This window comes from Harmonia axyridis, chromosome 6 (assembly GCF_914767665.1).
Source record: "Harmonia axyridis chromosome 6, icHarAxyr1.1, whole genome shotgun sequence".
Classification (NCBI taxonomy): Eukaryota; Metazoa; Arthropoda; class Insecta; order Coleoptera; family Coccinellidae; genus Harmonia; species Harmonia axyridis.
The window spans coordinates 7,411,869-7,422,487 of NC_059506.1; the positions used below are offsets into that span (position 1 = coordinate 7,411,869).

At 36.0% G+C, this 10,619-nt stretch overlaps 1 protein-coding gene across 3 annotated transcripts in view; it reads right to left on the reverse strand.

Moving 5' to 3' along the window:
- Positions 1 to 5,694: 5,694 nt before the first annotated feature.
- LOC123682722 overlaps positions 5,695 to 10,619 on the reverse strand; it is a 55,381-nt gene continuing 50,456 nt past the window's right edge. For all 3 annotated transcript variants that reach the window (XM_045621481.1, XM_045621482.1, XM_045621480.1), the window contains exons 9-10: positions 5,935 to 6,309; positions 5,695 to 5,859 (exon numbers count right to left, since the gene is read on the reverse strand). In XM_045621481.1, the coding sequence (XP_045477437.1) occupies positions 5,757 to 5,859; positions 5,935 to 6,309 (478 nt within the window). In that variant the 3' untranslated portion in view covers positions 5,695 to 5,756. The remainder of the gene's footprint in view (positions 5,860 to 5,934; positions 6,310 to 10,619) is intronic.

The window sequence follows — 10,619 nt, forward strand, 5'->3', positions numbered from 1 at the left end:
TAGGCAACTCTGAAAACTATGGTCAATAACATAAGGCAAATATTCGTTCACAAAAAAACAAACATTTCAAGCATGCACAAAAAATTTAATTCATTGTAGGCTTGTTAAGAACAAATAAACTTTCCCGTCATATTACTCGCCATATCATACTTCTTTTGAAGTCTGAGATAAGCAAGAATGGTGCTAAATGGCCTATGATACCGACGCACCAATAAATAAAATTTCTCTCTCTCTCATATTTTTTAGTGTTACTTAAAGAATTTTTTTCAGTTCAATCGATAAAACTGACAATTACTTTTTCAAAATCGCCTCCCGCTGTTTTCCCTGTAGAAACAAATCCTTAAAAATATTCCCAGATTCTCATAATTCCTCTTTCGCTATTATTCACAAAATGATTAGTGGAACAGTATATCTAGAAATCTGTTTATAAATGCCATCTATTCGACGTGACCTACATCATAGGTATTTCCCAGTGCCGAAATTTTGCTTGAGAAGCAAAAAATAAAAAGGTTAATTGAAAAAATAAGAATAAGTCTATGGTAACACTCAGGGCCGGCGCGGGCAATTTTAGCGCCTGAAGCAAAGATTTTTTTGGCGCCCCTGCTGAAAAAGTATCAATAAACAACACCCCCCCCCCCCAACAAAAAACATCACCTGCCTCAATGATAATTCGCCATTTTCGATTTCTCTAGCGATTTTGCTAATCGTTTCCACTGGGTTTCTTTTTTTTAACGTTTTTACCTACAATAAATTCCTGGATTTCTTCGACGCCGAGGACCAATGCGTAAGTTATATATCTGATTCTCACATTCACAATCGATCACATACGATCGATGAAAGATTACCTATTACACCACAAGATACAAAGGGCAGTAAGGCATGGAAACTAAATGGGATTAAATACATATGTTCCGCTGAAAACATTTAGCATTAATTTATCAGTAACTATTTTCGAATTCAGAATCGTAGGAATTTTCCATATTTTGAATGTGTAAACAACTTCCACGTAATTTGAAGTGTTGTTTTCCTCTTTGTGAAATACATTCCATCCCTATTTCAATAAGGGTAAAGACGGCCACTCACGAGGCACCCATGTTCGAGCGCTCGGATCATTTTACAGTCGGGCAGCTCGGTACACGGCCGCACGACTGTAAATCAAAGAATGAACTTGACTGCCCGACTAGAATCTCTTGGGTGCCTGGCTTCCAAAGTCTCGAGAAAACGCCTCGTGAGTGGCGGGCATAATAGGCAATGCTACTTATAATTGGTTGGGTTGCCATGAGTTATTTATTGAACAGGTGGTTTAGTAAAGACGTTTTGGAGATTTTTATTGCAGGCAATGTTGATAAACGCGGCAAAGCGGACCAACCTCATGTTGTTATTAAGAAACAGTCGCTTCACTGTTTCATCCCTAACGCCGACCCTGATAACACTCACTTAGCATATACATTAAACCATTAAAAATATTGAATTTGACTCTGGTATGAAATAAAAACACTTCTCATATAATACACTCACCAGGAAAAATCTACGACACCTAAAATTTTGCTGAAGATCGTCTACGAAAAACATTGCTGATTTTTCTTCGATTTCAATTGTTTCTATGCCAACTTGAAGATAAATTCTTTGATATTGAAAGAAACTCCAGAAAAGTTTTCCAAAAATGATGATTGCTCATTCATACAGGGTGAAAAACATGTATTTGTACAGTTAACTCTCAGTTTATTACATTATTATTATTTATTAGTTTTCGCATCTTCAATTATTTATATTTTATTTCTTATTTATATTCTTGATTTCTTTTGAGGATACGCGTATATTAAAGAATTTTTTTTATTAATCAATGTTTTAATATTAAACAGTAATTCGATTCAAAATGAAAAACATAAATTGACTTTTATCAATATTTCGTATGCCCACGCCACACAGGGGCCAGGGTGTCTGGGATCCCTAAATTTTTACTGCCACCCCCCTGAAATAGAGCAAGAGGAAAAAATACAACATGACTTTAAATGCACTTGTGAATCTTGTCCCCCTCCTTGGCCCCCTCTTCTCTTGAAAGCTGACGTCGCTATTGCAATGCATTCTGAAAAATTTTCCAGGAAAAGTAGTAAGGTTTGTCTTTATTGATTCTTTTTTATATGAAGGCAATTTTCCCAGAATAAAATTCTTTAAAATATATACGTGCAGTTCATTCTTCAAGAGTCATTTTTCGAAATATGATTGCAGAAGGTACCAGTTTATATCAAATTTTTTCATTTCGAATTCATGCTTTGAGCCTAACAATATGACAAAATACAGATATGTTTTATTGTCCAAAACATTTGAAAATAATATAAGAAGGCAATTGCTGTTGAATTGGGCACATCAATTGAGTGTGAAATGTAGAACTGCTTTTTTCATACCGGACGTTTCACTTTTACTACGGGGGTAGTAAGCATTTACAGAGTTTTCTAGGTTAAAAAGCTCGAATTTTTCAATTTATTTGAGCCTTCAACATAATAAAGAACTCCTTCACTTTTCAAGGATCATAACATACCATTCCTAGAATTCCCTAATATAATAATTTCGAAAGTTACCTAGATTCTCGACAACGTTCATGTCAATTAGATAATAGCAAACACTGTGTGGTTAGTACCTAAATGTCCTGTGCATTTGAATTGAAGGCATCTGAGAAGTGGACGTCAACAACTAAGGTCTTTTCGCTTTGATCATCGTGAAGTAAACAACGATTTGATACACAAATAAGTTCTAGGTTAATAGTTACTGTTGGAACACAAGTTCCTAAGCATGCTGAATGTTTCGTCATTCTTAGATGTGGATTTCTCTATGTTTGATTAAAGTTCTTAAGTTCAATAGAGATTCGGGACTGTATATATCTTGTCGCTTTTATAATAACTCAAAACAAAAACTTCAAACAAAATTTCGTCAGTACCTATTATTCGTTTGATATAATTATTTGAACTGTCTTCAAAACCAATAACAATAAGCTTGAAGTTGACTCAAATAGCCTATCCTACTCCATGTTGCTTAGAGAAGAAGGTTGCGCAACAAAACTATTGATGTTGCGTTTATAATCCTTATTGTTGAGGATCACCTTATATGACCAGAAGGATCCAGTGTGTGACAGTCGTTTTTAATTGATTGACATTATTTGAGTAATTAATTTTCCAAAAAAAAATGCATTATTTTCTCTTTTCTACTAAGTCTGCATTGTTGATAAATTATTACACCAGTTAGAGGCGTTATAATTCCCCACACTCACTTTATCAGTTTGCCCAGTTAATCAACTGAGTACTGTTAAGATTTGAGTTGGACCAAAAACGAGGTAGTTATATTTGTTCTATTCACTTACCCACACTCAATTACTTACCAATGTCTCTCAATAATAACTTCTGCCACGAAAAACAAGACGGCGCCACACAAACAACGAAATATTAGGTTTATGCTAATGGTCCACAACCAATTCCATTAACTCTAGTTAATAGCATAGAAGGAGCTATTTAGTTTTTAGCATACAGAATAGACATGCGAGCCCCACTTTAAGTTCTGGTCAAGGTATATTCTCAGAAATCTTGCACTTTGTTTAGCTTCTATAACAAAATCGAAATACCGCAAGGTTAGACCACCCAAACCATATCTCCTATTTTTTTGGAGCAAATGCATTCTGTCTTGCTGATATTAATCATTATGTTATTTTGACGACACTAGTCTACAAAACACTGTAGCTCAACTTTAATGATTTAAAAACGCGCAGCTAGGTTAGAAAGTGCTCGAAGACATACAATTTGGAATATTGGTAATGGCTCGAATTTGCTGAGGAGTGAGTCTAGGTTTTTGTACTCGATTCAAATTCAAGAAGAGTTCGTGTTTGGAAATAGTCAATAAATGTTGAAATGTGGCAGCATTTAAGTACAAGAAGTTCAAAGGTACAGTGGTGGAACTGTCATGTCATTGGGCGAAATTTCATTTCATCCTCATCATCATCCCTAGTCCACTCCTGGACATAGGCCTTTCCTGATTCCCTCCAATTCTCTCTATCCTACGTCTTCCGATACCAATTTTCGCCCGCTATCTTCTTTATGTCATCCGTCCATCGTAGTGGAGGTCTATCTCTTGTCCGCTTTGTCTCTCTCGATTTCCTTTGCACGATCTACAAGCATCGAAAACTCGAAATCTTAGATTTATAGGGATACTTTTATTTCTCAGACTGTATGAAAGCTTACCAAATGCAGCCCAAGTGAGTTTTATTCGTCTTGATTCTCTAGATTAATTTTTTTTCCTAGAGTTATGGTATGACCCAAGTAATTTCATTTCATGTCAAAACATATCTCGGATTTCTGAATGCGTGGGCCTACGTGCAACAAATTCTTCAACCTGGCGTTATTACCTATGCAGCTGCTATTTTCCAATTTTCTAGATGACCAAGAAATCAAGACTGCAATGAATTTTATAGGAGAGATGAACTTTTTGCGGTTCTAACGGGTGTTTTTTTCGAGGTATATAACTTAAAGTTCGCATTACTGTTCAAGATGGCTACCGACGTAACAGCTGTAAAGTGATTTATTTTCAGTTTGGTTTGGCAATTCATCATGAATAGACTCACGTCTGAACAACGCCTGCAAATAGTGCAATTTTATTTCGAAAATAATGGTTCTGTGCGGAATACGTATCGCGCACTACGTCCATTTTATTTTGTTCAGCGATGAAGCGCACTTCTGGTTGAATGGCTACGTCAACAAACAAAACTGCCGCATTTGGAGTGAAGCCAATCCTCAAGTGTATGTCGAAACACCGTTACATTCAGAAAAACTGGCTGTTTGGTGCGCTTTATGGGCCGGTGGAATCATTGGTCCGTACTTCTTCAAAAACGATGATGGCCAGAACGTTACAGTCAATGGTGATCGGTATAGAGCCATGATTACAAACTTTTTCATTCCTGAATTGAACAACCATGATGTCCAGGACCTGTGGTTCTAACAAGACGGCGCAACATGTCACACAGCTCGTGCCACAATCGATTTATTGAAAGACACGTTTGGTGACCGCCTAATTTCACGTTTTGAACCTGTGAATTGGCCTCCAAGATCTTGTGATTTAACACCGCTAGACTACTTTCTGTGGGGCTATGTAAAGTCATTGGTCTATGCGGATAAGCCACAAACCCTTGACCATTTGGAAGACGACATTTGCCGTGTTATTGTCGATATACGGCCACAAATGTTGGAAAAAGGCATCGAAAATTGGACGTACAGATTGGACTACATCCGAGCCAGCCGTGTCGGTCATATGCCAGAAATCATATTTAAAATGTAATGCCACAAGATTATCTTGCAGATAAATAAAATTAATGTCAATCGAATAATCCATCGTTGTTTTATTGCAATTTAAAATTCTATAGCTCTAAAAAAAAAACAACCTTTACAAGAAACATGGCAGAATATACCACAGTAACAATTCCAGCATTTCAAGTATGCTTAGGTAGTGTAAGGCAGTGAGGGTGTGATAAACTGTAGACCCCAGGGCAGGGAGGGATATATTTTCTGTCAACTCACTGTCCAGTGAAACTTTTCGTCGATCATATTAAAACATTTAAGGGCATTGGTAGGAGTAGGTAGTACAGAACAAATGAATCTTTAAACCCAATGAAGCTTCGCTGGAAATTGGCATTAAAAGCATACTTAATAACAACAATTTGTTTTGAAACTATATTATAAAATATTACACGAAAATATCATTCATCATTTCTTCGGAAATTAATATTGAAATTCAGCATTATATATATTCTCCAGAAGTTCATTTACTTCAATTTCTTTTGCGATACCGAGCAAAGCATAGTCGAAAATGTCTTCGGAAATCCTGCAAAATATAAAGAGAAATCATTAAGATGCTAGTCAAATCAAGAGTATAATAAATCAAAAAAAAATTACTAACTTATCCATCAACTGCCAAGGCTTGGTTGTCGAAGTCTTCTTATACATATAATTTCCCTTATGGTGTTTATAAAACATTAGTTTGTACTGAATAATGTTGATTGCGTATTCCTTCGGCAACAACTGTAACATTCTTCTTGGTCTCTTAACTCTATTGATTTTAATGTTACTCCTGGATTTATCCAACCTGTAGACAGCCTCTTCAATCAATTCAGATTGAGATGTTTGCACTTCGGCTGACTTGACACTTTTCTTAATGGACTCAGGCGAATCCCCTTGACTGGTCGAATTTTCATTCATTATCGACACGATGGAATTGTCGTCTTTTATGCAGATGAGCTGGGCATTTTTCGTACCTGTCACTGTAACTGTTGGTCTGTAAATAAAGAAAATCATTATGACAGATGACATTTTGACGTTACGATTTTTTTCTCATTTTGCGCGACCGATGTCTCTATATTTCAAGACATTTCGCAAGCGTATTTTATGCTGGGAGAATCGGAATACCATAGAAACGGATCATTTTCGAGTGGTAAAAGTATTACCCCTTAGTCTTCAAAACAGACATGGTTTTCAAAGCTGCAAAATTTCGATAAATGTCATGCTATTCAATTTTCATAAAATAAAGACACTCCTTCTTATTGAAAACGCAAGATGTTTTTATGTGATCTTGTGAAATAATCATGTCAAATTTAATTCGAGAGAAAATTTTTCTCTAAATGTATTAAGGGTGCGCCACGGTCGATGGTACCCTAGACTTACGGGGAACGGAAGGTACGATTTTATTGAGAATTTGGTTTTCAGATAGAAAACACTGCTCCATCGATTTAAAATATTTTCGGCACTGCAGTGTTGCCGTTCATATCAAAAAATACTAGCAACTTCGATATTTCAAAAAAAACTCTTTGTAAATTTTCCCTTTTTTCGGTTTATTGATTATGTATTAATTTCGTTGTTTCTATCTCTAGCGGTTTTCGAGTAATTGATTGATTTACTTCTGTTCTTGTTCAAAATATAGCTTCATTTAAACACTCATAACTTCGGTACTTGGAATCCTAAAAGCTACCCAAAATTTTAGTTTTCTAGGATTCCAAATATCGAAGTTATGAGTGTTTCATTGAATACTTGGAATCTTAGAGAGTGAAATTTCGGGTAGTTTTCTAGGATTCCAAGTACCGAAGTGATGAATGTTTAATATGTTATTATTAAAACTTTTCAAAGAGATTTTCCAAGTTTTCTATCTCTCGGTAAAATACCTCGTTCACCCAAAAATAATATTCTGCATTCTGCAGAGTTGTCTTCTGTTAGAGCGGCAGTTTGGCTAGCAGGTGGAATAAATCTTTTTTTGCTCGAACGATTCCGAAAGGTCATTCTTGGAGGGAATAAACCAAAAATCATCATATGAATACTAGTTCGGGAGCCAGTAACAGATATACATGACCAAGTTCCTCTCCAACGGTAATTAGTAGAATGCATCAGATAATAGTGATAAAAAGCCTCGTGAACGTCAGCTATGACTCGGCTGGGCGGGGAGAGCGGCGGCAGCCCCCTAAAAACGAAAAAAAAAAATACATTCAGTCATTTCCTCCCAACTGAAAATTTGTCAAATTGTAGCTAACCCAATATCTAGACGAAAAAAAACAATCAGCTGGCTATAGCATAGTGTATTATACGTCAGCTGGTGCCTCAAACATGAAATAAAAAATTATATTATCAATGATTTCCTCTCAAACAAAAATTTACCGGATGATAGCTTATATGCAACTATATAGATAAATATATATGTCAACTGGCTGTATCTTGGTGGAAAAACCGTCAGCTGATACTTTGAAAGTTATTACGTAGAAGTTAAGCGGATGCATCTTATGCCCATTTAAATGCATAAGCTGACTAGGTTTCCCTCGACTCACTGCTAGCTGATTTTTTTTTATTTATCACAGCATTATATTAACAATCAGCTGAAAATTTTCCATGAGGGAGGAAATGACGTAGGTATCTTTAATTATTCACATTATCGAAGCATCACACGCCAGTGTTACATAGAAAATAGTAAGGTATGCTTGGAGGGGATAGGTTGTATGCGTGATCGGGGTACTACGGCCATATTCAAGAAGCATTGTTATGGTAACCGTTAAAAGTCTTCAGAAATGTCTAATGTATTGCATTATTGTGCCTTTTGCAAAAAAAAACAAATTGTTATTTAAAGTTATTTAGTGATGTTAATTCAATTGAGTGCCGTGATATTAGATTATTCGAAAACATTATAAACTAACCGGACACGAAACTCTACTTCCTTCAGAAAAAAACAATTTTCAGCTGTACCATGGTGAATGTTATCGACGTTTTACTGTATTACCACCAAAGTATCGAAAAATAACATCATAAGACGCATGTTCTCCGAGATTACAGTATGTATATAAAATAATTTTTATTTCCTTTTATTTTTTTGATTATAATTATTTTTCAGACAACAAGATGTAAATCCACATGTACGGACAAGTGAAACCATCGATACTGACAATGCTTCACTAGGTGGAGTTGATTCGAGCAAGGTTAACCAAGATCCACAAGATACAGAAAACTTAGTCAGCCAGCTGACATATATATTTATCCATAGTTGCATATAAGCTATCATCCGGTAAATTTTCCTTGAGAGGAAATCATTGAAAATATATTTTTTCGGCAACCATCCGGGAAGTGCTCACTTCCCGGACGCTTTTTCTCTGAGAAAGTAGCATTTCCCGGCCTAGTCCGGAAAGTACGTACTTCCCGGACTAGGCCGGAAAAGAATCATAGAATCCATAACAACCGAGATAACGGCTGACAGTTCATATGAAATTAGTTGTCAAAAATTTGCATGTTTTTTTATCGCAATCGCAATAAAATATGGAAAGCAGCAGCGATAGTGTTATTTTACATGGTTGCCGAAAAAATATTGTACGCAACACGCCCGAAAATGGTTTTTTTGGACTCACAGACTTCCAGGACTCGCTTACGCTCGTCCTGGAATTTTGTCTATTCGTCCAAAAAAACCCTATTTTCCGGACTTGTTACGTAAATTACTATTTTCGGCAACCGTCCGGGAAGTGCTCACTTCCCGGACGCTTTTCCTCTGAGAAAGTCCCGGCCTAGTCCGGAAAGTACGTACTTTCCGGACTAGGCCGGAAAAGAATCATAGAATCCATAGCAACCGAGATAACGGCTGACAGTTCATATGAAATTAGTTGTCAAAAATTTGCATGTTTTTTTATCGCTATCGTCATAAAATATGGAAAGCAGCAGCGATAGTGTTATTTTACATGGTTGCCGAAAAAATATTGTACGCAACACGCCCGAAAATGGTTTTTTTGGACTCACAGACTTCCAGGACTCGCTTACGCTCGTCCTGGAATTTTGTCTATTCGTCCAAAAAAACCCTATTTTCCGGACTTGTTACGTAAATTACTATTTTTTCATGTTTAAGACACCAGCTGACGTATAATACACTATGCTATAGTCAGCTGATTGTATTTTTTCGTCTAGACATTGGGTTAGCTACAATTTGACAAATTTTCAGTTGGGAGGAAATGACTGAATGTATTTTTTTTCTTCGTGTTTGGGAGGCTGCCGCCACTCTACCAACCCACCCCCCCCCCATCTGAGTCATAGCTGAACTCCACGAAGGTTTTTATTACTATTACCTGATGCAACTCACCAAGTTTCTCTCGAGAAGAAAAGAAATATTCAACCAAATTTGCACCTGGCTCCCGGACTATACGAATCTCAACGAGCTCGTCAAATCTCTTGACTTAACTTCAATATTTTTTTTTGACACCATAGTATATGATACTATTTTACCTACATATTTTCGTGTACAGTGCATCCCATTTTGGGTGAGACAGCCAGGTTTCTCGCTTGTTATTTAAGATAGAGCCTTGCGGTTTTCACGTCCCTGTTCTACTTTTTCGTGAAACTCAAGTTGGTCTAATCAGATTTTGCATAACTGTTTCCGTTCAAGAGATACAGGGTGATTTTGGAAATTGATACTTTTCGGACCCCTTCTTTATCCCCGAAGTTATTAGAAATAATGCTGAGGTAAAAGCTACTTCTTAATCAGAATTTTGCGTAGAATCCAGTGGCGTACTCATTATTTTTTTTCGGGGTATGGTTTAGAAGATTCAACACAAACTTATGTTTTTTTAAATGGAACACTATGTGTATCATTACTTCGTTGAATTCGTTATTTTTTCCCTTCAAAATGATATATGACACCATGTAGGTGAGATGTTCAGAAAATTTTAAAAAACACTAAAACATCAAATAATGATGATTTTTTGTTAATGGGCAATGGATTTCCCATAGAAAAAAAGAATCAATAATGATAACAATAATTTAAAGCGATGAAAGCTAGATCAGATTGGTTTTTTCCCTCCAATGCCTACTTGATAAAACAATGCTCCCAAATGCATAGTAGCCATAATAACAACAAGGATGTTTGTGTCATCAATGACCTACTACTTTTAAAAATCGAAAGTAATAATCCTCTTATTGAAACATAGAAAATCCATGGCCCATTTACAAAAAAATCATCATTATTTGACGTTTTAGTGTTTTTTTAACATTTCTGAACATCCTACCTATATAGTATCATATATCATTTTGAAGGGAAAAAAATAACGAATTCAACGAAGTAATGATATATAGGGT